This window comes from Charadrius vociferus, unplaced genomic scaffold, assembly GCF_000708025.1.
Source record: "Charadrius vociferus isolate BGI_N301 unplaced genomic scaffold, ASM70802v2 scaffold38, whole genome shotgun sequence".
In the NCBI taxonomy this organism is placed as follows: Eukaryota; Metazoa; Chordata; class Aves; order Charadriiformes; family Charadriidae; genus Charadrius; species Charadrius vociferus.
The window spans coordinates 2,103,551-2,128,388 of record NW_009650176.1 but is presented as its reverse complement, the minus strand read 5'-3'; the positions used below and the strand labels follow the sequence as shown (position 1 = coordinate 2,128,388).

The 24,838-nt window shown below is 42.1% G+C and overlaps 1 protein-coding gene across 1 annotated transcript in view; it reads left to right on the top strand.

Moving 5' to 3' along the window:
- Window positions 1-313: 313 nt before the first annotated feature.
- The window catches only part of MGMT (O-6-methylguanine-DNA methyltransferase), a 191,640-nt gene continuing 167,115 nt past the window's right edge, over window positions 314-24,838 (top strand). Inside the window, exons 1-3 of the mRNA XM_009892745.1 lie at window positions 314-434; window positions 1,892-1,935; window positions 15,661-15,800. Of these exons, the coding sequence (XP_009891047.1) occupies window positions 314-434; window positions 1,892-1,935; window positions 15,661-15,800 (305 nt within the window). The remainder of the gene's footprint in view (window positions 435-1,891; window positions 1,936-15,660; window positions 15,801-24,838) is intronic.

Sequence of the window (24,838 nt, the reverse complement as noted above, 5' to 3'; positions counted from 1 at the left end):
CTGGATGATCTTCAAGGTCCCTTCCAACCCAAACCATTCTATGACTTGGCTCCAATGAAGCAAACACGCATGGGTGCTGGTCCTTCAGACAAATGGATCCAGGCTTTAATCATATTGAGGTTGCAAAAGACAGAGATGTGTCAGAGGAAGGCGATGGCTTTGCCTGTTCTGGTGGAGGTGGTAGGTGTGCCTTCTTTGGGTTGCTTGCCACGGGGCGAGTGCTGGTGTGACGGTGGCCGATCCTCGCTTTGCCTGGCAGAGGAGTGGCACGGAGGGAGGCATGTGCTGGCTCGCCTTGCCAGGAGCACGGGGAATGCCGGGCTGCCGTCGTCTCAGCACACCATCCCCAGCCATCTCGGTGGCTTCTCTGCTCCCTGGCCTCCTGGGGAAGCGTAGCAAAGACAGAGGACAGACTTACTCCTGGGTGTCTCTGTGTAACGTTGGCTTAATTCTGAGCTTCTCTTTGGCCCTTGGCCCGGGTTTGAAATGAGCTTCTGGATAAATCTGCTTTTCGAGGCAGATATTCTAGCTTTGCCCTTCAGAAAAATCTGAAAAAGCTGGAGTGTCGCTATGCTCCTTGGAAGTCAAAGCTCCGAAGTGACAATAGAAATAAATTGCTATTTTATTTTTAGCTCCGTCACAGATATTTTAAGTGATATTATTAGGTTGCTCATCTGCCCGACTTACATTTGCAAATGGAGTGAGTGATCTTTGCAATGCCGGTATGAGTATGATTGTTAGTACATTTAAAATACTAAGTATTCAGAATCTTAATGTTAAACTCTTAAAATAATTAATGTAATATTAAGATTAAATATTACTGTTTGCTTGTAAGTAGTTTGGAAGTGACTGCAAGTGCTGTCACTGCCTTGGATGTCAAGGCTTGATGCGTTTGAGAGGGCTGGGAAAGCCTCAGATGTTCATATCCTTTCTTTTAAGAGATTTATCATTTCTTAAGCAGATCCAGTTATCCTCTCCGGTGGAGTAGTGAGTTCCCCGACTTCAGTGGGAGATTTTCCATTGAGGTTGGCTGTGAGTCAGGACTCCGAGGCCGAGCTTTGGCAGATAGTCTCCCTGATTTTCAAAAATGTAATGTTTATAGCACATGTTGGCAAAGATATAGTGATCTTAGCTAAATAGCGCTGAAAGGAAAAAAAGGGGGGGTGGGGGGTGGAAAGCAAGCAAATGCCAAGGAAATGGCAATCATCTTGTATTTCGAAGGGGAGAGCAAAGAGGAACCTGTTGTGTTTTTTGTTAATGATGTATAAATACTGATACTGTTTAAGACTGGCATTGTGATAATTGAAGTTAACATTTCTTAGGTACTTTCTTGGTGTTTAGCGATTTGTACTTTGAAACCCAAAGTACAACTAAGAAAGTCACTTGCTTTCGTGCCTTAAATTGTGTTATTTCCTAAATCATAAAAGGCAGTGTATTTTACTAAGTGACTCAGAAGTGCATTACTGTCTGTACAAATATTTCTTAAATTAATACTGTGTCTTTTAAGGCATTTTTATTCAAAATAATTTTTATTCAAAATATCAGTTGTGTAGTGCTTGTTATGGAAGAAGTCTTCTATGTGCCATCTATTGATTTTTTTTGTTTGACTTGTAACAAGCAGTAGATGACCTAATGAACGTTACAATTCCTGGTTGCTTAAAAAAAAAAAAAAACAACCAAAAAAACCCAGAAACAAAAAAACAAAATCCAAAACCCCAAAAAACTCCAAAACAAAACTCCCTTTTCAAATTATATATACTGAAACTTAGAGCTCATTTTAAAAACTGATACAGAGTTGGTTCGAAGAGAAATGACATTACTGACAGACAATTCTTCCTCTGGAATTCCAATTAAATCTCAGTCTAACCGAGAATTTTTTTTTTCCGTACAGGTGGAGACCTTTCATCCACCATGGCATCAAGGCCTGTTCCAAAGGTAAGTTTCCAGTAAAATAGCCTTGCATTTAGGTGTACATTGGAAGTCCAGCATTACAAAAGAGTTCACGTAACATAGTTTGTTTTTTCCCCAGTGTCCAGCAGTCAGTATTAAGAATCCAGTTGACAAGATTGATGCTGCATTGTAAATCTCTGTAGCTCTGTCATGGTTGGTAACAGGCATCAGTGGACCTTTCCCCATCACGTATCTATCTTCCACAGAGCATAAACTAACAGGACAATGCTGTATTTTCAGTTACAAGTTAGCTGCTTCCATTTCCTAGTAAATACCTCATTTCTTGAAAACCAAACGGGCTTAATTTTGAGGCTTCATGCTTCAATGAAACAAGTGTAGGGCAGTGACTTTACAGCAAAACAAGAAAACTCAAGAAATTCAGAACAATTTACCTCACTGGAAAAAAAAGGCATCAATGCATTTTTAGTCAATAACTATATTCTTCAAATAATTAAAATGAACTTTGAAGGTATGAATACATTTTTTCTGGGGAATAACTGGTTTTGTAACATTAGTAATGCTCCTCTAGGAGAATACTTCTAGTATAATCAAACTTGCATGTTTAACTATTCCTGCTTTTTTCTTCCCTCACTGTTAAAAATGTCTTAATAGTGGCATCTCTTGTGGTTTTAATCTGCTTAATGTAATGTGGCTTAGAAAAGTAGTATTTTGGCATATTCTGTGTCTACCCCTCTGTAGAAGATTTTCTTTTCCATGAAAGAAAATGGTTCTTATTTTTTAAAATGAAATGGTGGAGGAAGACATGCAGGACAATAAAGTCTTGCTTTGTTTTTCTATTAAACAGGTATCTGTTTAGTTATATTTTTGTATCTTCCAGTTGCAAACATCTTTTAGCAGGTACCTACAATAATGGCAGAGAAATACTTGATTATCTTCTGCACAACCGGGCACGGTAGGAAGAATCGCTGGTTGCCTCTCATTCAAAGCTGGGTGCGATCGAGCTGGCGAGCGACACGAAACTAATAATTTATTATCTAACCTTTTCATTTCTCCCACTCTCACTTCTAGTTGAAAGGTGCAGCATTAGCTGTTAGGGGAGTTTTCCCCTTTTGATATGTGGAAAGGCAGAAGGTTTAAGGTAAAAGACGCGAACTGTCGCAGCCCCATCTGCCGCGGGGAGCGGAGCTGCGCCGGCGGCTGTGCAGACGCAGCCCGGGCTCCTCCGCTGTCTCCTCTTGTTCCCCCATTCCATACGCATATTAATGCGTGCGATGGAGCTCATGTTTCTTTAGACTGATGATATTGATAGCGTGTGATTAGTTTACAGTTTTACTTTGAGCACAACCACGCGTTGGTGTGACACACCATACACGCCTGGCATGTGTTTTTTGCAGAAATCGATTATCACCGACGTAACGCGTTGAACAGTTTTTAGGAAGTTGCTGAAAAATGGTTGCTGAAAGCAGCCGGACGTGGGCATTTTCCACGATTGTCGTATTTGTCTCCCTGATTCCGCAGCCGTGTTACGGTGACCGGAGATGTATGTTGGGTTTGCGTGGAAGAGGCTGAAACGCGGCCGTAGTTATGTGTGCGAGCGGACATCAGGAACGGCGCTATGGTTGGGAGCATTGTGGGTTCGTGGGGTTCTTACAGCAACAGGGCGATTCTTCTGTTTCATGAGAAATTTAATTCTAAAGGCAGTCCTGTTCTTCTCTGGATTTCTTGTACTTATTAAATTTAAACTTAGTAAACAGATACTTGTACTAACTAATGCTTTGCTCCCTGTTCATACAGTGAAATGCTCGTCCACGCTGTCCTGAATCAAACCGAGATTGATAATGATAGGAAAATTCAGATATGTATGCCAAGACTATAATCTTGTAGTTTCCTATGAGTCTTTTTGACACCTGTCTTTTGTGTGTATTTTTTTTCCTGTAGGTGTATTTGTATTTTTAGTGAATTCTTAATATACGGTTTGCTGCTTCATTTGTTTAAAGCTGTTCTACTCATTTTAAAAATTTCAATGAAATTCTTTCCTGGATGACAATTCAGATTCCTGACTCTCCTTCAGCTTAAAAAGGAGCACTATTAATGGTTTTGTTCATATAGCTTAGATTTATTTTGTTGTTATTCTCTAGCTCCTACTCTTCAGGTATAGCTATTTTGGTATTATAAAGAATGATGGATTATATAGGAAAGTTTCTTTTGAAGCACTCCTGATATTGTGCAATGCACTTGGGGGTCAGCTACACTTGACTGATGCATGATTTATCCGATGTCCCTGCCACTTTCTGAGATAAAGCTGCTATTTTATCAAAAATGCCAGCAAGTGTGATTTAGGATTTATACACCTCCTTTTTCAAATAATTGTTCTGATTACTTTCTGGCACGGCAATAAAATGATAAAGGTAATTGCACACAAATGTGAGATAGCACCAAAATACAATAAAATTAACCTGAATTAGCTTGACTTGTCGATGAGAAGTATTTATGAAATGTATTTTTGCAATAAGGGAGACTGATATTATAGCTGGAAGGTGAGTTATTGCCTTAATGTAATACTGTTTGAAATTTAAAAAAGAGACTGTTACAGTTGAGGGTGATTGTGCCTTTGAAATTAAGTTGAAGTGATTCTTATAATTGGCAGCAATAATGCATTGTGAAGGTAATATCTTTTATTGTGTTATGCCTAGTTGCATTATCTTTTATTTAGCTGGTCCTGACTTCAGCTCTGCAGAGAATGCAAGAAGGAGCAGATCAAGAATTTTGTGGATTTAGGTGATAAAAATTTGAAATGTTACCTAATATTAAAGTCATTCTTCTGCTAGATTTTTTTCATTTTTAGCCCATTTCCAGTTCCCCTGAACCTGACACGAGTCTCATTTGATTAAACTTTCATCTCTTTACCTTGTATTAGAGTAGTTGCCGCATATTTACATACACAGCCGAACCCTGTAGCAGCAGAGCACTTGAACCTTGTTATACATATGTATGCATGCAGATACAGCAGGTGGTGATTTTGGCAGTTAAATTTTGTATTTTGCAGTGACTCGAAGCATAACCTCCCCTTATTAAAAAGTACATACACACTTTTACAGCAAGGGCTTCTGTAGCACTAAGCACTTCAGTGGTCATTAAGGAGTAGATCTTAAAATGTTGACTAATATCTTGAATTTATTTTTTGAAGCGATGAACGCTCTGGAAAATCCCGACAGCTGTGATGTCTTGTTTTCCTTTGTGTGAAACTTGTTAAAACTCAAAAAAAGTAACATCTAGATATTCATTTTGGAGACCCTCTAATACCGAGAGACCATATTCTTTATCTTTGATTCTTTAGCGTGGTTCTTGTTTCTTTAGTTGTTTGGTGACAAATTCCTTAATTATGAGTTAGTGTTTTATTATGCGTGATTACACGGTAAAACTGAACAAAGTAAGCACAGCTTTGTGGTGCATCGCACTGTGCTTCTAACGGACTCTTCTGGCATGTGGGTTGCAGTCTCAAAATAAGGGGGTGCCTAATCCATTTGTGGGCTGTCGCTACGGTGAGAGTGACAACATGCTTCCACATGCCATGGTAGCTACACCAAGCAATGGGGCTTCCAGGATGAGTACTGGTGGGATTTAGAGATACGTCCTGACAGCAAGGAATGTACACAGTGGTGACTTCGGTCTTTGCTATTGGAGGTATTGTTTGATTATTACAGAAATGTCTGGCCCTGTCTTGTCTGTGTTTTCCTGTTCTTGGCACTTCGTTTCTTGCCCAATTCTGCTCCAATAAATTATGTTATCTCTAGGCAGCCCACCTTTTTAGACAAGCTATCCTAAAGTGGGTGTCTCGAAGCTTGTCAGGCTGTTTCCCTTCCTTTTTTTCCTGGGTGCCGAGATGCATCCTAGGGACGGCATCGGCCAGTCCTGCAACCTTGATGCTGACCCACTGCAACCACCGATTTGTACAGTTTATTAACACCGCACTCTCTAATGGCCTTTTACTTGTATGCTGCATGTAAACATTTCACTGCTTTCAAAACGTTCATCTTAGCTTCATGTTAATGATATGAAAAGATGACATAAATGTTCTACAGTACGTGTGGTTTAAACTGTGATGTGGCCACAGCAGTGGCTGCTGCACTTGCGTAGCGTTTAGTTTGCTTATGGAATCATAGAACTGTTCGGGTTGGGAAAGATCACTGAGTCCAACCGTTACCCCGGCACTGCCAAGCCCACCGCCAGACCATGTCCCTCAGCACCACATCTACACGGCTTTAAAATCCCTCCAGGGATGGTGACTCAGCCTCAGACTTCCCTGGGCAGCCTGTTCCGCTGCTTGACAACACTTTATGTGAGTAAGAGCTGGGGGAAGGTACAAAATGTGTTTGTTTACTTGGTTTTGGAGAGGTATTGGAGGAAATAGTATATCTGAATTCCTGTTTAAACAGTCCACCGAGGTCTTGTGTTTAAGTATCTGCTGCTACTAATGTCTCAAATCAAAGCTTGGGAATAGATGCAGTAGGAAAATACGCTTCTGGAATGCAATAGCAACAACCTACCTGCCTCTTCTAAAGGAGAACAAAATTGTTTTATTACAATTAAAATACCATCCCTTAAGTAAAATAAAGTGTGAGGTATCCCTGGTAAGCACGCTGGGAATTTGCCATTTGACAGACCAGGATTACTCCTCTCTGCCAAAGCAACAGACTGAAGCGGTAGCCAAAGAGCCAGAGGCTACCACTGCTTGGAAATACGCTTTTATAGCTTGGCATTTCGGGGTCTTTTGATTGCCATCCAGAGAGGATTAGTAGTATAATACGATGGGACAACAGAAACTTGCTTTTGTTGTCTTTGATTGTTTAATAAAGAATTATGTGTTTGCTCTTGTTGAATACTTTTAAAATGCCGCAGAAAGCAAATGTTGCTCTCCGTACGTGAACATGTATCCCTCTGGTTTGTCAGGGGCTTCTGTGAGGTGGACCTTTTAATAAGTGAAGGTGGGGACTAATTTTTAGCGGCTGCTGTGCCAGGGTATATTTGTATATGTTCAAAATACGCAATTTAATTTTGTACCTTCACAGCTTCTTTGGAAGGTAAAGAAATTGTTGCATCACTCCAATCTAACCCTGGATTTGCTTAAGGTCTGCCTGATATTTCTTGGCTAAGGTGGGTTTGGAAAGGAAATGAGAGCAGGTTTTGTTTTCACGCTCTCTGAAGTTACAGGTTTGGCTTAACCAGCGTTAGATTTACTTAGAGAAGCATTGGAGGTATTAGCAGAGAACTGGAGAAGATCCAGTTGCTGTGTTTCCTAATGAGAACTGAATGTTTTAATTCTTTTAAAATAAAAAAAAAATCATGCTAATGGCATAAATACGATGTGGCAGCCAGAGGTTGGAACTACGATGGTTTTGCAGAGGAATCCAGGAGAGCAGTAGCTGTGGTCTGAAGAGCGGTGTGGTGGGGTCCCTGGAAGCCTTCTGCTCGCCATCCATCCTGCGCTGTTCCTGCAGGGCCCGGGGAGGAGGGCTTTGGCATCCTCTTCCTTCCTAAACCGCGGGGATGCTGGTCTGGTAGGAGCGCTATGGGAAGGCTTTGGGTAGGGGGGAGGTTGGCAAATTGTTTTCTGGGGACTCGTTCATTTTTTCTGAGTGTCGTGGATGGCAGAAACAAGGCTGGTTGGTGCTACAGCTCCCCGAGCCGTGGCGGCGGTGGTTCGCCGGTGAGGTGCAGAACGGGTTTCTAGCAAAAGGCTACTGGAAGGTTGGGATTGGCTTTACCCTGGGAAATGGCCAGTTTGGCAGCGCTTCACGTGGCACGAGGGAAAATGTGCACATTTAATGCAGTATATTTCAGTGCAGCTTTTGTTTAAAAGCCCTGTCTGGATTACAGTCCTGTTCTTCAGCTGTGGAGGTGTTTATTACTGGTGCAGCCTGGACAAAAATATATGAACCTGATACACGGTGCTTTATTCTGGCAAGCTGAAAGTTTGCTTTGGAAGCTATAGGAAAAAGAAACACACGCTGTATAGACAGTTATTGTGGGATGTGTAGAGGGAAGAAGTGGCTCGTGTCCAGATGGGTGGTGGTGATGAGCACTAGTTCACAAGAACCTGACGCAGCATTTCAAGGACTTGTATTCTAAAACACCAAAGGTAATTTTAGAAGTTATTTTGCTTGTTAGCAGATTATATTGACAAAATTAAATCTCATTAGCTATCATGATGGTGGTTTTGTTTCAAGACTTTCTTCTTGAATTTAAGCAACAGATGCAACACCTTTTTTCTTCCTCAAAATTGAACTTTTGCCTTAATTTAAAAACTGGGGGATGCTCAGCTTTCCTTGGACTAACAGGTTTCCGTATGTCTGAAGGACTCTACGTGTGACGTTCAAGTGTAATGATACAGGAAATGTGTGTTATCTTGTTCAGAAATTGTTTTTCCATTAAGTGATGAGTGTTAGCAGGACTACCCTGTGAGTGCAGGTTCAGAGGGCAGCAGCACCCTTCTCTTCTGTTTGCCACGGGGCAGCCCTGCCCTGCGTCTGGGACAGCTTGCTCACCGCTTCAGCGGTCCAGATGAAGGTGCCAAACCCATAGGGCCCCTGTTTGGATCGGGGCATCCTTATAGCTTTAGAGTTCACTCTGTGTTTACTTGGAAATCTTTGGACTCTTGTTCAAGAAGAGGAAACAGCTTTTAGAAAAGTTCGTATTTTAGCTTTGAAAGAAATCAAACATTTCCTAGTAAGCAAATAGACTAAGAAATAAATGTTTCTCATTCTGTATAACTTTTATTCCAGTATATTAAACTATTTCTGGGTATGCAACTTCTGTCTACCTTTTCCCTTCTTTCTTCCCCACACTGAAATTATTTGTAGTTCATAAATTCTCTCTTCTCTTGGAACAGTAGCGGCCGCTGTTCATTTGGAAGGTGAAAATATAGATGGTCCATCAAGACATTAACAGGAGTAGGCTTTTAGACTTGTGTTTTGGTCTCATGCTGATTGCACGCATCCTGTGTTTTTTCCCAGTCCTTAAATTTTTATCTGCTTTAAAACACCAAGTGTAAGAAATGTCTGTCTTGTTGAAGACTACGTAGAAGGTTGGAAAATTACCCTCTACGCTGAAGTATATGTGCACAAATGCATTACACTTACTATTAATATCTTTTCCCATATTCTTAACATACAATGGATTGTTTCCTTTTAAATAAACACGCAGAAACCAGTAAAACAAATACAGGAAGTTTTAAACTATTAAGGAGACGTTGAGAGAACTATAATTCAATGCGGACCTTGGGGGAGCGGAGCAGTGGCATGCGGGGGCGCAGCAGGGGCCGCGGGCAGCCTGGGCACTCCTCTCCGCTGTGCCGGGCAGGGCGGCAGAACCCTTCTGCCCTTCCAATATTTGGCAAACAGCGTTAAGAGATTGTGTTTCTAAATTCTAATTTCACGTGGTTGTATTCACAAAAAGAACAGGAGATGTTAAGGACTGGATTTATGTATTTTTTTTTTTCTTCAGCTCTCTCGGTGTGGAGCAGCAACGGCACCGTTTCCACCGCCCCGGTTGGGGCTGTGACTGCAGTGGCACCGTGAGTTGCCCTAATTGCAGCGCTCGCTGCTGCATTACACCACTGATACGCTGACCTTTACGCTTCAGAATAGACGGAGTGTTCGTAACCAGTCAGCTCATCTGTTGCGCTGACCTTGCGGTTGGTAATGATGGAGACGGACATCTCCAACTTCTTAGTTCTTAGGATGGTCCCTGATTTTATTTTTTTTTTTCACCTTGACAAATACCACTGATGTGATTTGGTGAGGATTGTGTTATGAGAAGGATATAAACCTACTGGATGAGGAAGAACGACTGTAGCTAGATGACTGAAAGTAGCAAATTGCCAAACCGGTCCAGGTACCTGTGAAGTATTTCACTTAAATTTAAGTCCAATATCTCAAGCTTTCATTGAATTTTAATTCAAAACTTGAATCAATAACAAGCAGGTTTCAGAACACTGCGATACTCAAAAGAAGGACACTTAAAGACTTCAGGACTGGTATTCCTTTCCTGTAATGAGGATGAAGAAGCAACTTCCCTGGCGTTTATTGATCATCCTCTCAAACTCAACAAATTCCTGGTATTGCTTTTTGGCAAGTCACTGATCTCATACGGCATTGTAGAAACAGGGCAGGCTCTTGAGGATTATAGCTCGTATGTTAGCTTCCCCATGCAAATATGTCAGAATATTGAAGTGATGAGTCTTTAGGATGTATTAATGAAAAATAGGAGTTAAATGAACAAGTTGGTACTTGTACCTTGAGTGGGCTGGGCTGACATCAGTGCTCGCCGAGTGAAACTGTGGTGATCTTACTGGATAAACGCATCCAGAAATTCAGCTTTTACAGCTAGGAGTCCCTATGATTTGTGCTACTAGCCGGCTTAGTGCTCTTTGGGATACTCGCTGTCAATTATTTTTAGTTTTTGAAGTCAGTATGTAGTTATATCCTCACCCAACATTGGAGTAAGATTGCATGAGAAAGCTAGCATAGCATCCGGGGGGGTCTTTATTTTTAAATAACAGTAACTTGCATAGTGTGGAAGAATTAAGTAGAGAATTCTCAAGCGTGCAGCGGTGGCTAGTCTAGAAATGATAGAAATACGGCCATTTCTGGGTTTGAGAAATGGCAAGTGAAATAGGGGGAAAGAATTGTAATGCAATTTCATCCTGTTGGTTGTAGTTATGTTATCGGGTACATAACTCAGCGATTAACCCTTTCTGTTAATCTGAAAGGATCAAGAGACCCATTTCTCTGAGGCAACTGTGATGTCTCCCTGATTAGTGCATTGGAGTCTCTTGTTTTAAAAAAAAAATAAAATTGCAGTATATGCAAGGCCACATTAGGTTTAGCAGTTGAATAGGTTATTTTTGCCTTGATTCTCAGAAATATTCAAGTAAAAAAAAAATCATGAGGACTTCCATTTGAAGTTGAGCAACGTGCTATAGCGGAATGGAAATACCCTGTGAAATCAGATGCAGGTGGTGGCAGAGGGGATTATCATTAATGCTTTGAGATGGCGTGGGAGGTTTATATTGTCGCTAAAGCGGAGTGAAGGAAATAGAAAAACCCGTCGAGGGAGATCCATCAGCGATAGGGCTCTGGCTCCTCTCAGATGGGAAGGGTTCATGTGCTGAATAACACTGAGGGGAAAACATGTGAAAAGGTGACATCTGTGGTCTCTTTGACCACAGCCTTCAGACAGAACTTATTGTAAGACAATTTCTGATATCCTGAGGGCCGAACGCTTGCGGTGGGTGCAAACACATCCACAGGCAGCACCGATGCGTTTTTTTCCATTGGAAATCTGTGGTCTGTGGGGTTCTAACACTGTACACGTGCGCTGTGAGATCTTTGAGGGGACCTCAGGAAGGGCTGGACAGCGATGTTCATGAACATTTTTTGTGTTCTTTCTCCCGTTCAGTTTGGTGAGAGTGGTTCGGGGCACGGTGCTGAAGCGCAGGAAACGCGGCGAGGATTGCTCTCTTGACTTGTATTTTGGAAAATACGAACCTCTTGGGAGAGCGTGAAGCTTGGAAACACTTTGCTATGGATTTTTTTTAACCTCTCCGATCCTTGAGATTTCTCTGCATTTTTTCATTTGTCCATTCCCTGTTATGGGTATGAATTTGCATTCTAGGATCTCTGACCAAACTACAATGGAACTTTTTGGGGGGAGTTAGGAGCAGTAGAACATGGAAAATAATTTTGAATTATTTACTGTAATGTGAAAGACCATTAATGAACACAAATTTAAATAAAATCAGTATTTAATCAAATGGGAGGTATGTTTTAGTACTGAAAGCCTTGGCTGCAGCGCGGCTGTTAAACTGAATGACAGTGGAAAGCGTAAGAGGTTAAGGTCCTTCTATCACGCTAATCATCACGCTAATGCTGGCTTCTGCCTTCACAGCACCTCGTTTAGGAGATAAAACTCGCTGCTGTTGCGCATCCATAGCATCTCAACCCTCGGACAGTAATTTGAGCGGCACATCTCTCTTTCCTGGTGGTGTTCGGTGGAGTTGCTGTGTAATTTAGGGGACCTTCGCCCATCGGAGGAGCGCGATGCCACCGAGGCACGTGCCGGTGTGAAGTCACGGGAGCACGCCTGGAAAATGAGCCTTCTCCGTACAGGACGTTAACTCATAAATCATACTAATATTCGTACTGATAAATCATCCACTGTGAAAACCTTTTGATACTTGTCTGTTATTAATGACAAAAAAGACTTAATTCCGTTGGCTAACAACAGTCTTCCAGTTTTCTACGGAGTGTTTAGCGGTCCAGTGAGATACAGACTTACACTGCGCCTACATTTTTATTTCTGTAGCAAAGCTCCAAAGGATGGCAGGAAAGGAGTCATCTCTAAAAGTCCTATTTTTTTCTACCTAATAAACTTGGAAATTATGAGGTATTTTGACACAGATTTGGAGGTATTACAGTGGAAGGGGAGAGTGAATGTGGAGTTTGTGCAGTACCTGATCAAAATGCCTCAAATGATTCATTTATGTAAGCTGGAGAAAAAAGGCAGAAGGCAGTTTATTTGGATTTATTAGATTTTTGCTTTAAGCTGCCGTTCATGTCTAGTTCTCACAGCTTCAACGTGGGCGCTGTGGGGAAGGTGGTGTGTTGGGCAAATTGTGCCGGTACTGGGAGAGTGTGGGCAGGAGAAGGTTTTCAGTATGCACCAGGCTGCAGTGATGGCTCAGCACGTGGTCATGTCAGCCGGCCACGTTTAAAGGCCGTTTATTTGCATCTGAAAACTGTTGTAATTTAAATCCTGAATCAAATTTCACTTTATTTTAAAATAGCACTGCCTGCAGGAGCGTGCGGTTACCTTGGTCTTTTCTGGCTCATCTCAGTAGCTGTAGGTAAACAGGGAAAAGGCACATTAGTACTGGGGCAGAGGATGGGGAGTGTTGCGCATCTCTACGATGACCTTCAGCTTTGAGGCTCCCAACCCAATCGCGTGTGTATGTGGATATATGTCGTGCAGTTTCATTCTTTTATAAAAATAAACCTTCTAAATATCGCTGTCCAACGCATATGATAAACAAGACTGAAAATACTAGTTGTACTCGCTCAAGGTTTTCATCTATAAAGCTTAGTTCAACTTGGTGGGAACTCATAGGGTTATTTATAGTTTTCTGTTACTCGCTGCATCCTGTGTTTTGTTATAATGAAAAAGCTGTCCTCTTATCACTAACTCGTTATATTCACCGAGTACACGGTACGAGGTTCAGTGCATCTAGTTTAGGGCTGTCACACGAATAAAAATGAAGAATGTATACTGGTTTTCCACATATGTAAACTTTCTTGCTCTTTTTTTTTTTTAGCAAAGACTTCTGCAGTGAGGTGCGGCTCCAAAAAAAACTTCACCTGTGTTCTCTCCTTGAGGAGGGAGAAGGAAGGAGGAAAGAATTGGTTGAAAAGGAGCGTTTCTTTGTTACGTCGGCACACATTTGATTCTTTAGGAAAAAGCTGATTTGGGTTACAGTCAAACTAAATAAACCACTAGGAACCTGCAGTTCCTTAAGCGCGGCGCACTGCGCAGAACTTGTGAGCTGAGTAACTTTGTGCTGGGTGCTGCGTGTTTGTAACTGAGGAATTGCATAAGTGCTTCCCAAAAATCCAGAGGGTTTAAGTTTATTTTTGCCTTGGTGGGTAAAACTGTCTACTTGATTATTTTTTTTTTATTCCTCCTCTCTTCACATGGATTATATTAATTGTGGGTGTGACTTCATTTCATAGCACTTTAATAATGGAATTTAAAAAGAAATTCTCTTTTTTTAAGAAAAATATTGTGGAACTGCAAGCAGCCGTTAGCTGTAAGTTGTCATGCGTAGATTTTCCTGTCTCCCGATGTCCCCCTGGTCTGGCGTGGTGCAGCTGATACCCGGGGCTGCGGCTGGGGGCCCCCCCCCGGGGGGGGGGGGGTGGGTGCCGGAGGTGGGGTGGACTTTGGAGCGCTTTGGGGGAGACTGTGAACTTGGGTAAATACGGGGGAAAATCAGGTTGCGCGGTTGTCTGTGGAGACAGTACTGGTTCTGAATATTGCAGTAATAAGTAAATTTTTCAGGTGTGAGGCAAACTCCGAGTTAGCTGTACGGTCTGGGTGACTTTAAACACCAAGAAACCTTGATGGTGTCTCAGTGTAACTGGGATGGAAGGTGATCCTGCCACTCTCATGAGACCCCACCTGGAGTACTGTGTCCAGCTCTGGAGTCCCCAACATAAGAAGGACATGGACCTGCTGGAGCGTGTCCAGAGGAGAGCCACGAGGATGATCCGAGGGTTTATCTACTAAAAACCTTCAAAGAGGTGCTAGAACAGGTATGCTGTTCCAGCTCTCACCTTAACAATCCACATACATAACTAGCAACTGTGTCTCCAACTAATGAACCCAGTATTACACAGACCAAGTTCTACAGAGAATGCCCTCCTTTTTCATGCTTTACCAATCACAATAGATGGAACAGTTACACAAAGAAGCACTGGTCAAGATTACCAGAATAAGCCTTCACAGAATTCACAGAATTGTTAGGGTTGGAAGGGACCTCTGGAGATCATCTAGTCCAACCCCCCTGCCAGAGCAGGGTCACCTACAGCACGTTACACAGGACAGCGTCCAGGCGGGTTTTGAATGTCTCCAGAGTGGGAGACTCCACCACCTCTCTGGGCAGCCTGTTCCAGTGCTCCACTACCCTCAAAGTAAAGAAGTTCCTTCTCATGTTAAGATGGAACTTCCTATGTTCAAGTTTATGCCCATTACCCCTCGTCCTATCACTGGACGCCACTGAAAAAAGACTGCTAGGTCTTCAAGGTCCTTTCCAACCTAAACCATTCTGTGATGTTTGATGGAGTTAGCTTGTGCTGCCTTAAAATTTCTTGGGCTTCTCTTTTTCTGTTCACTTTTTTTGTCCAGTTTCACTTGAATGTAGCTCTTTTGAGCAAAGGCTTTTTGTCCCGCTCGTACAGCGTTGATGGCGATGGGCTCCCAACCTCAGCGGCTGCGTGAATGCAGCGGGCATACTTGTGGTGTTCTTTCCTGTTTCTTTCCTAATGGTTGTACAAACCAAACTGGAAATACAACTCAAACATCTACCAAACATTCAGGCTGTTGTTTGTTGGGTTTTTTTAAGCCAAGATGAATTTGACAAGTATGTTATTGTTGGTCCTGTATAATATTGCAAAATGCCTGGCATCTGATTCCAACTGCGTCCTACCAGTAATCGTAAAACCAGACAAATAACAATGGGAATAAAAAAAAATGTTTCTTTTATGAAGGAATGATTGATTTTTTTTCATACGTTTTTCCAGCAGACATACTATATTTGTGTTCCAGCAATTATTTGCATAACACTGCCACTCCAAACCAGGGAACATGCTTTGTCACAATAATCCTTTTGATATCAGTGTCAAAACACATCGGACGTTACCTGATAAACCAACCATGGAAGGGCGATTATTTGAGATTTTTGCGAAGGTTCACTGTCCTGCTAGTTAACATGGCTTTTGAGACTTTGATTTAGACGCTGACTGCTTAGGATGGATCTTTTTAAGTTGGAGTTTTGAAAGTAAAAGCCACAGTTGAGGAAACTGGTTTTCTTGCCTTTTTTTTTTTTCAAATTACTTTTGAAAACTACTCAAAATACCTTGAGATGAATGTTCCTTGGTGAAAATGCACTAAAGAGGAGTTTGTTTTCACGAACAGGTGAATTCCAAAGAGGGACAATCTCAGTGCAAGGAGAAACACGCGGTTCTGCTCAGCCCCCTGGGAAAGCTCGAGATATCTGGGTGTGAAAAAGGCTTACACGAAATAAAACTGCCAAAAATGAGCGTGCTGCCAAGTGGGTAAGTTCATGTCCTATTGATCCTATGTTTATGTTTGTGGTAGAGGAAAGAGATTGCCTAGAGGCTCTAAGACACGACTACTTGTTCTTACTAGCCATACTGGGGAGCGCAGGACTTGCTCTGTGGGAGGCAGAAGAAGCCTCCAGTGCCTTTCAGGAGTGGCGGCTCCAAAATGCATTTCTTCTGCTGCTGCGTCAATAGTATTAATAAAGAAATGTTCTAAAATAAAGGTATTTTTAACGTAGGTTTTGAAAGTACGTCCTCCCCCCTAATTTTGGACACACGTGTGAATCTGTGACTGAGGAGTCAGACTTCCTGGCATCTCTGCGAATTTTGCAGACCTGTCTGTAGGTACACACGTGCCCACGGGCAGAACCAGGACTGAATAATGGTGTTGATTCCTGAATGCTGCTTGGGGGGGCTTCGGTTGGTTCTCCATAGCTGTAATGTCTTCTGGAGTTCAGAACAGATGATACGCATGGCAGTGGAGATGATGTCTCAAATGTAGGACTGATTAAGGAGATATGGGTACGTTTTACGGTTGAATATAAGTGTTGGTCAATCTGGTAAAGTCCGCCTCTCCTGCATCAGGGCTTTGGGCTGTGCTTTTTCCTTCTTTGTGAGGAAATGCCGAGTGACGTCTTTAGAAGGAACACTGAATACTTTCAAAATTACTCGATGCCAAATTTCTTTGCCGAATTCCTCTGTGAAAATGAAAGTTACTAATACTACTCATTCAAGGCTTGTCTCTTCAGCTGTTTTTGGTAATAAAATTGCAGCCTTTGCTGCAGTTCGTTACAGCAGAGCTTTTTCTGACAAGACTCAAACAGGTTTGGCTTCCTTCTCTCCACGTTGTCCTTCTCTCCCCTGCTTTTTGCTTCTGAAATTCTCCATTGATTTGTGGGGTTTCCCCTTTTCTGTTCTCCTGGTTTACTGTCCTTGTAATTTAAGCGTGCAAAAAATAAATCAGGAATGTGAAGCATAATGTGTATTCTGGTTGAAATATGTTTTTGCCTCTAATACAAAACCCCTCAAGCCTCTGGATTTGACAGTTTTGCCAACTCCAGTGATATGGAAATAAGTACTTTGGTTTCTTCGTATGCTGATTTCAGTACTGGATTTCTGCTGATGAGGAACAGAAGTAAAGCAGTATTTAGGATAAGGCCGAAGCTTGCTTTTGCTGCAGAGCAGTGTCTGCCTGAAGAACAACTAAAACGAGGATTCTTCACCCCTGAGAAGAGGATAGGTGGGTGGAAGAACACTAGGAATAGTAGGGAAAAGGTTTGTGCGTTCTCGAAGGTGACGGATACGAGAAATTGCGTGGTGTTCTTCATAATGGGAGAGAGAAAGGGAATGGCATGAAAATAAAAGCTGAAGATAAACTATTGTGAAGCTGCGGGTACTAAAAAATACCCGCTCAAAGTGAAATGGGAGATTATTGGAAGAAAATAATTACCTGCTCTTAATTAGTGGAGGCCAAAAAGGTGGCTGGGGACATACTGTTGTACTGGGGGTGTTTGTGTAGCTCTCCTGGAGAGAGAAGAGCAAAAATCTGTGCTGACTTCTGTCTTTAATGAGGTTTTGAACAGTTCACGTGATGGCTTGCCTTCTCTTTTTGAACGTTTTTAGGGACGGTAAATATCTTCAGGGCGAGTGAAGGTGGAGAGGCAGGGTGGTGACGTCGGTCTTTTGGGCGCACAGACTTTTTTTTCCAGGAAATTACACGTATGTCCCCAAAAGCTCTGAGACCTTCGTTATTCCCCTCTGCCTGCACAAATGAAATCTGCTGCTGTTTGCAGCCAGCGGGTCATTCCCCCGTCGCAGGAACCTCGCCGCAAGGCAAGTCCGTACTGTTTGTAAGGCCGGCGGCTGCCCTCCTCGTGCCCTCCTCGCTGCCGCTTGCACACGTGGCACGTGGTCACGTTGGCTGGTGGAAGAAGGAGCTTATGGTCATGTTCTTCAGGTAGACATCACACAATCCAGATCCTTTTCCTAATTCTTTAATTTTTACTTGACGTTCATCTTCCAGTTTTTTCCGTTGGGTTAATTTCCTGGCCTCCCTGAAGTGTTGAGACTTTAAGTGGCATCTTGGTAACACTTATAACTTATCAAATTGCATTATTTATGCAAAAATTGTTATATTATAGATGGAATATTATTCAAGTAGTTCACAAGTTAATGGTAAACAGAGTATTCTTACAATTACTGTAAGAATTTACGTCTGAAAAAGAAACGAAAGGTGCGACTCGCTTTTGTCTTCACCGATTAGAAAGTTCTAAAAATTTTAAAGCCATCTGTAAATGTTTGTGCTGAAGTATAACATTTAATCTCTTCTACCCGTCACTAGCGTGTAGTTGTTAAATCCGGCCTCATTATTTTTGACAGAATAAAATAAAAACAAAACAGTGCCCAGTGTTTCTCCTAACTGGCTAATAAACACTATGGTAAGAACATTGGGTAGGAAAAGAAAAAAAAACCATAAGAAACATAAAAATTGATTTTAATGGACCCCTGTCAGAGAGAACCATAATGAGCGCAAGTCTAGTAATAAATATTGGTATTCTGCTCCGCGGTGCTTGGGACTTTTCATGTAGAATTGCGTGTAACAATCAATATAGATTTTGGGGTTTTTTAACAACAAAAATAAGTAAACCTTTGAAATATATAAATACTTAAGACTTGCAATCCGTCAGACAAACCTGCTAGTTGTAGAAAAATCTGATGAGAGTGCCTGGTTAATGGCATAATCGGTTTGTGGAGATCTTGCTCTATTTTACAGCTTGTAAAATGCTGTGCAATTAATCACCTGAGATTACAACCTATTCTGTGATGGCTCTCCTTAAAACTTAAGAACACAGGCTATAATGTAGTCTAAAAGGAGAAGCAACAAAGTAAAATTCGGTTTTCAGTATGCTTGCAAGAAATTGATCTATTAATGAGATGAAACTAATTGTAATAACCTAAGGTTATTCTGCTGCGTGTGGAGCTGGCGGAGTTTAAAAGTCAAGGCACGGCGTAATGCCTTCTGGTTGGGGAGGAGGAAATTCTATTCAAGCTTTTTCAATATATGTGTGTACGTGAAAATAAAATAAAATTTCATATATATATACACACAAAGACTTTCAGCTAAACACGATTTTGAAAGTTTTAGTTTACTGAATTCTAGCTGAAATTGTTTCTAACTATTTTGCAGTTTGAGTGCAGCGCTGACAATTGGCTGACTTAAACAGGAACTTGAAATCACTGATTTCTGCTTTAGTGTTTAAATTGTGGGTGGACTTGTTCGTTTATCGTTCAAGTTGGCCTTGTCGGCTACCAAAGTGCTGAAGGTAGAGCCAGAGTAAATGATCTCAGTATCAGAATAGCTCTGGGATAATCAAATCCTTGGTGTTGGATACCCGGAGGCTGCGGTCGCGGTGGCCTCCGTACAGCGGCGTCAGGAGGGGCACGCGTTGGGCTCACACGTGGTCTCGACATCTCTACGGTCATTATCGGGCCCTTTCTGAAATTTGGGGTCTATTGCTTCAGGGTTATAAAGTGGGGCAAAAAGTACATCAAAGATGAAGCTTGATAAATTTGTCTCTAAGAACTTCAGATTCACGGTTTGTATTGTCAAAAAAGAATTAAAAGTATATATATCCTGTATGTAATTTTATATATGTATTTAGTACTATATCAGCTGTTGTAGACACTGAAAGAAAAACTGCACGATTTAAAGATTAGTTTTAGTCAAGAAGGTTCTCTTTCTTTTGATATTCCTGCCTGAAATATTTCAAACGTTTACCTCCTTTTGCTCATATCCAGAAGAAACTCACTTTTTTTTTTTCACGTACTGTACTTCTGAAGTGTCTTTAGCCACTTTAAAGTTTCAGAATTAGTTTCCTTGCTTATTCTGCTGTCCCCTGCAGTGTTCCCACCCTGGGACGACCCCGTTCTGAGAAGCCTTATCTTACTCCTGAGCTGGAGAGGGAAATTACCCGCTGGGCGAGCAGGGAGTCGCACCCGTGACTGCTGTTAACAGTAACAGAACCCGTGTTTCTATCTCCCTGGGCTAAATATTTACAGCAGAGGATACTTTGGAAACATGGGATGTTGCCTTGGCAGTTTTTCCCCCCGCGGTGCAAAAATCTAGATTCTTTCAGGAATTTCCACGCTCCCTCAGGAGAATCGCCCCGGGGTCCCGGCTGGCGGCACGCTCAGCGTGTCGGGCGCTCTCGCCTCCACGTGTGCTACTGCGGGGAAAGGCAGTGGCACCCGAAGGACTGCGGTAAAAGGAAGGGTATAACGTGCCTCGAGGTAACCGGGAACAGCTTCCAGCGGGTGGTTACAAAATCCTGTCCAGCTGAGCACAGGGTCATGAACAGTGCGACGTGTGTAACCGTTATGAGCTGAGTTATATATAACGGCTTACGAGCACGCGTGTGAAACGAAAGTTAAATTTGCCATCTTGATTAGTGGGCTCCGATCCCGTGTTGTGCTAACAGTGACATCCACCGTGGGACTTAAGGATGCCACCATAAGAAGTTGAGTTTTTCTGCATTCGAGCTTAGCTGAGGTGGCTGTCCGTCTGTCACTGCCCTCCTTGGACGTGCCCAGCGCTGGGGCAAGATGTGGGGGATTTGGGGACAGCCACCCCCTCGCCGCTGGGCTCCTGCTCCGCCAGTCCGGGGGCTGCTGGTGCGTGCGGCCGGCTTGAGCTTGGCAGAGGAACCTGAGCTCCCGTCTTGTGCAGGAGACAACGCGTGAAGGTGATGTGCTCCTCCGTAGGCTCTGGGAACTGAGCGTTCGTCGGTGTGGATGTGAACTTGAGTTTGAGAGACTGCGGGGAAGTTTTGGCATTTCATGCGCGTTAGTGAGAAGCGAGGGGGGGGCAGGTTGACTTGCTTTACTGTTGGATGGTCAAAATGTGCCTTTTCCTGGTGGTGTAGGGAGACCCCAGACTTCCCTTTATGCTATTTTCAGAAGAAGGAATCTTCTGGAAGCAGTGCGATCCCATCTGCCCTCTGTATTTCTTGCAAGCTATTTGCAATTTTCTTTATAGTGTTTCATTTCCCTGCATCTCGCTGAGAGATCAGAGGAGGAGGAACAAGGAGCCGGTTTGGCCATGCTTGTATTATTAATCTACTTTAAACCTTTTGCAGGTGAATCTGCAGTTCAAGAAGGTCGCCAGGGTTTCAGTCAATCTCTCTCTGCCAGTTTAACATGATCAGAAACTCTCCAGAATCTCAGTTTAAACAGGTTTCCGGCTATTACAGATTCAAAGAAAATCTCAAGTGGGTGAAAACGCAGCGGATGCAGCGGTGTACAGGAGTCTGATAAGAGCCTAGAACAATAACTTGGAGAGGTGCGAACCACTCTGTTCATCTCGGAGGTATTTAATCATAGCCAGTGATGATGGTTTAAATGTCAACTTTGCTAACTGTTTCATTCCTCATACTGTAAAATTTACTGGGAGTGATATCTCACTTTGATGCCACAAGTGGGAGGCATTTGGGAGAGTGCCACTCCTCCTATTTTTCCAATAAGCATCAGCCAAGGCTAAGAAACTTAGCGGAGCTCAGGGGCGTACTAAAAACCGACCAAAGGAGGTAGGTACGCGACTACTCTGCTTAGCTGCTTCGAATAGATTTCTGGTTCACTGTGAACATCTGATGGGACTTACATGCATAGAGGGTTGTTGGCAATGTAGCTTGGGAGAGGTGGCTCTTCCCCCTTTCTGTCCTTCGTTCAAATTGCTGTGTAACAGCAGAGATTTTATAATTAAAATGGCACGGGATAAAACCCGAATGAGAGAAAGTACACGTTTGTAATAAGTTAATAGTTTTGGGATGATCTCTAAATGTAGAGTTGGGGGGGGAGAAGGTGTCCCAGAGACCTGTTTGAAACTTCAGCTGCTGATAGCATAGGCTCTACAGACTCCAGTAACTCCTTGAGGAAAGATGTGTGTCCGGTGGAACCAAACCACTGGGTTGTGTTCATCTTCAGCGCCTCAAGTTTCTATTATGGAAGATGGGCAACCATTGTTCTTGTATAAATAAAGCTGTATTACTGATTATTTCAAAGACCACCGGTCCATATGGAGTCATCCTATGGTCCACACAGTTTATAAACGGTATAGGAAGTAACATTAAAAAACCCATGTCACCTTTCTACTTTTTGGAAAATTGTTTATTTTTGGTTGGTTTTCTTTTCAAATTGCTGTGTAACAGCAGAGATTTTATAATTAAAATGGCACGGGATAAAACCCGAATGAGAGAAAGTACACGTTTGTAATAAGTTAATAGTTTTGGGATGATCTCTAAATGTAGAGTTGGGGGGGGAGAAGGTGTCCCAGAGACCTGTTTGAAACTTCAGCTGCTGATAGCATAGGCTCTACAGACTCCAGTAACTCCTTGAGGAAAGATGTGTGTCCGGTGGAACCAAACCACTGGGTTGTGTTCATCTTCAGCGCCTCAATTTTCTATTATGGAAGATGGGCAACCATCGTTCTTGTATAAATAAAGCTGTGTTACTGATTATTTCAAAGACCACTGGTCCATATGGGGTCATCCTATGGTCCACACAGTTTATAAACGGTATAGGAAGTAACATTAAAAAACCCATGTCACCTTTCTACTTTTTGGAAAATTGTTTATTTTTGATTGGTTTTCTTAACCGGTGCTGTAGCAGTGTCTGTCTTCTGTAAGGTCCTGCTGCCATAGGGGAAGATGTTAAAACACTGACTGTGGACAAGTCCAGATGCATCACTTTCCTGCCAGCTAGAACAGAGCACTTACTCTTGTAAATACCATAATCATCCAAGCTGACGGCACTTATCGATGATCAAAGTATGTTTTGCGTGGCACTTTCCTTTCTTTATCGTTTAATGTATTTAATTACTATTTACAGTGACTGGAAAATGGTTCATTAGATGGATCTTTTGTAGGCGTTAATATAAACAGATTAGGTTTGAGATGCAGGCTGCGTTGATGCGAGTTGGAGCGTGCGGAGTCCTTCGGTAGCAGGTAGGTGAAGGGCTTGCCCTGCTCCACGTCTTCTCTGCTCTGGTTCTCAAAAGCTTCAAAGAACTGTTTTGTGTGGCTCGGAGTACCTGCTCCTTCCGCGGTGCTGCTTGCTCGGCACGTGGGGCAAAATCCACGCAGGATTTTCGACGTTTAGTTCCCATGCAGGCGGGGGGAAGGCTGCGTGTGTGAGGCAGCGCGGCAGGACGCAGGTGCGTGGTGCTGGTCCGGTCTCTGGGCTGCTGCTCTTGTGTTTTAACCCCCGACGATCTCGATTTATGTATCGGTGAGTAACGTGCCAGCGTGTTTTAGGTGCCTGTGCCGAACAGTCACCAAAAGGAGAAGGTTGTAGTCTTACATATCTTTCTCTAAGGCTTTTATTTCTAAATACCTGCTAACGTGTGGCACTAAGCTCTGACAAATCTTGTTGAGTTTTCTGCCACTTGTCTTAAAAACAACCACCAACATGCAGATACCTTAATAGGAAGATGTTGCCTCTTACTTCAAATTACTTCAAAATTTCAGGAAGGTGGTATATTTAAAAAAAAAAAAAGAAAAAAGAAATATTACCTTCTCTGGTAGTAGTGTCTACAAATATCCAGGCATCAATCTTTATTTCAGCAGATTCAATGGATGTGGCAGGAAGAGTTATTATATAGCATAGTCCTCCTTTTATTAAAAATAAACTGGGCTAGGTTTTTTCATAGTTTCTTGTGGAGGTGCTACAGATTGTTTATGCTGCATCAAGATAAGAAAACTTTTTATTGGAAATAGTGTTTCAAAAACTTAAACAAAATAAACTCTAAAACCATGTAGAAAGTTTAGACTTTGTCAAAGCGTTACATGTAGTACAGCTCAAATATGTGGTTTCGTATGTTTTTAGAAATGGTTTGCAGGATAAGTTTTACTGTCGGTTGTGGATGGTGAACTTTATTTTGCATGATTGGCAAAACCCCCGTTCCTTTCACTTAAACTGAAGTGAATCTCGAGCAACTCCACTGTAATCAATACTATACTTTAGATGTGTTATTTTTCCTGACAGCGCCGCTGCATTTCTATTCATCTGTCAAAGACAGTATTACAAGATTCAAACAGGAGTGGGTTTTTTTAAGTCTTCACAGCTGTGTTTTTGTCCATAAATCCAGCTGGAGAAGCCTTTGAGGGCTCTATCTAAAAAATAAATAAATAAATAACATCTAGTTTTCTATTGGGCAGTTACTCATGGTAATAATCTGATGTTTTAAAACCTTTAATGTTAACATTGACAATGCTGTGTCAAAATGCTAGAAGACCTACTTCAGTATGCAGAAGAACGAACAGCTTTGCTTGACTGTTGGGTGTTCGTAAACCTCGATGGTTGGCCAAGAGACTTCTAAAGGAAGAAACGTTATAACCCAGCGATTGCGTTTTACAGTGATGATATTTTAAAATGACAAAAATAACAACAAACTGTATTAGATAATATAACTTGTGCAGACACCCACTTGAAAATACCACAAATATGATGGGTTTATTTCTAGTGCAGAAGATGTAAAGCTTTAATAGTGATGAAAAATAATTTCGCCAGAGAGAAGTGTGAGTTTGTCTATGCAGCATCATCTCTTCAAGAAAGTTCTCAGGAAAGAAATCTTTTCCTGACACCCTGCCCTATACTGTGCCACAGATACTATGCCTGGTGTATCTTTACTCCCTCTTCTGTAGTTCAGGCCATGAGTGGAACCTTTCCACTTCTCCTGCCAGAGGTAGATTAAAACTGCATCGGATCATTTACAAATCCTTGCTGTAAAGATGGGGAAGAAGGGCTCCAAAATGACATGGATTGTGTTTCTATTATGCATCAGAATTAGTGGGTTTTCTTAAACATTGTGACTCTAGATCTTGGTTTTCTTCTCGTGTGTCTCTACTCCTCCAAAACAATCTAGATACATAGATAATGCTGAGAATAATTGAAAGCCATAAAGCTGTGTTGAGATTAGACAGTGGGGTATAAGTACAGACATCTGGCTGGATAATCATAGAATCACAGGATGGTTGAGG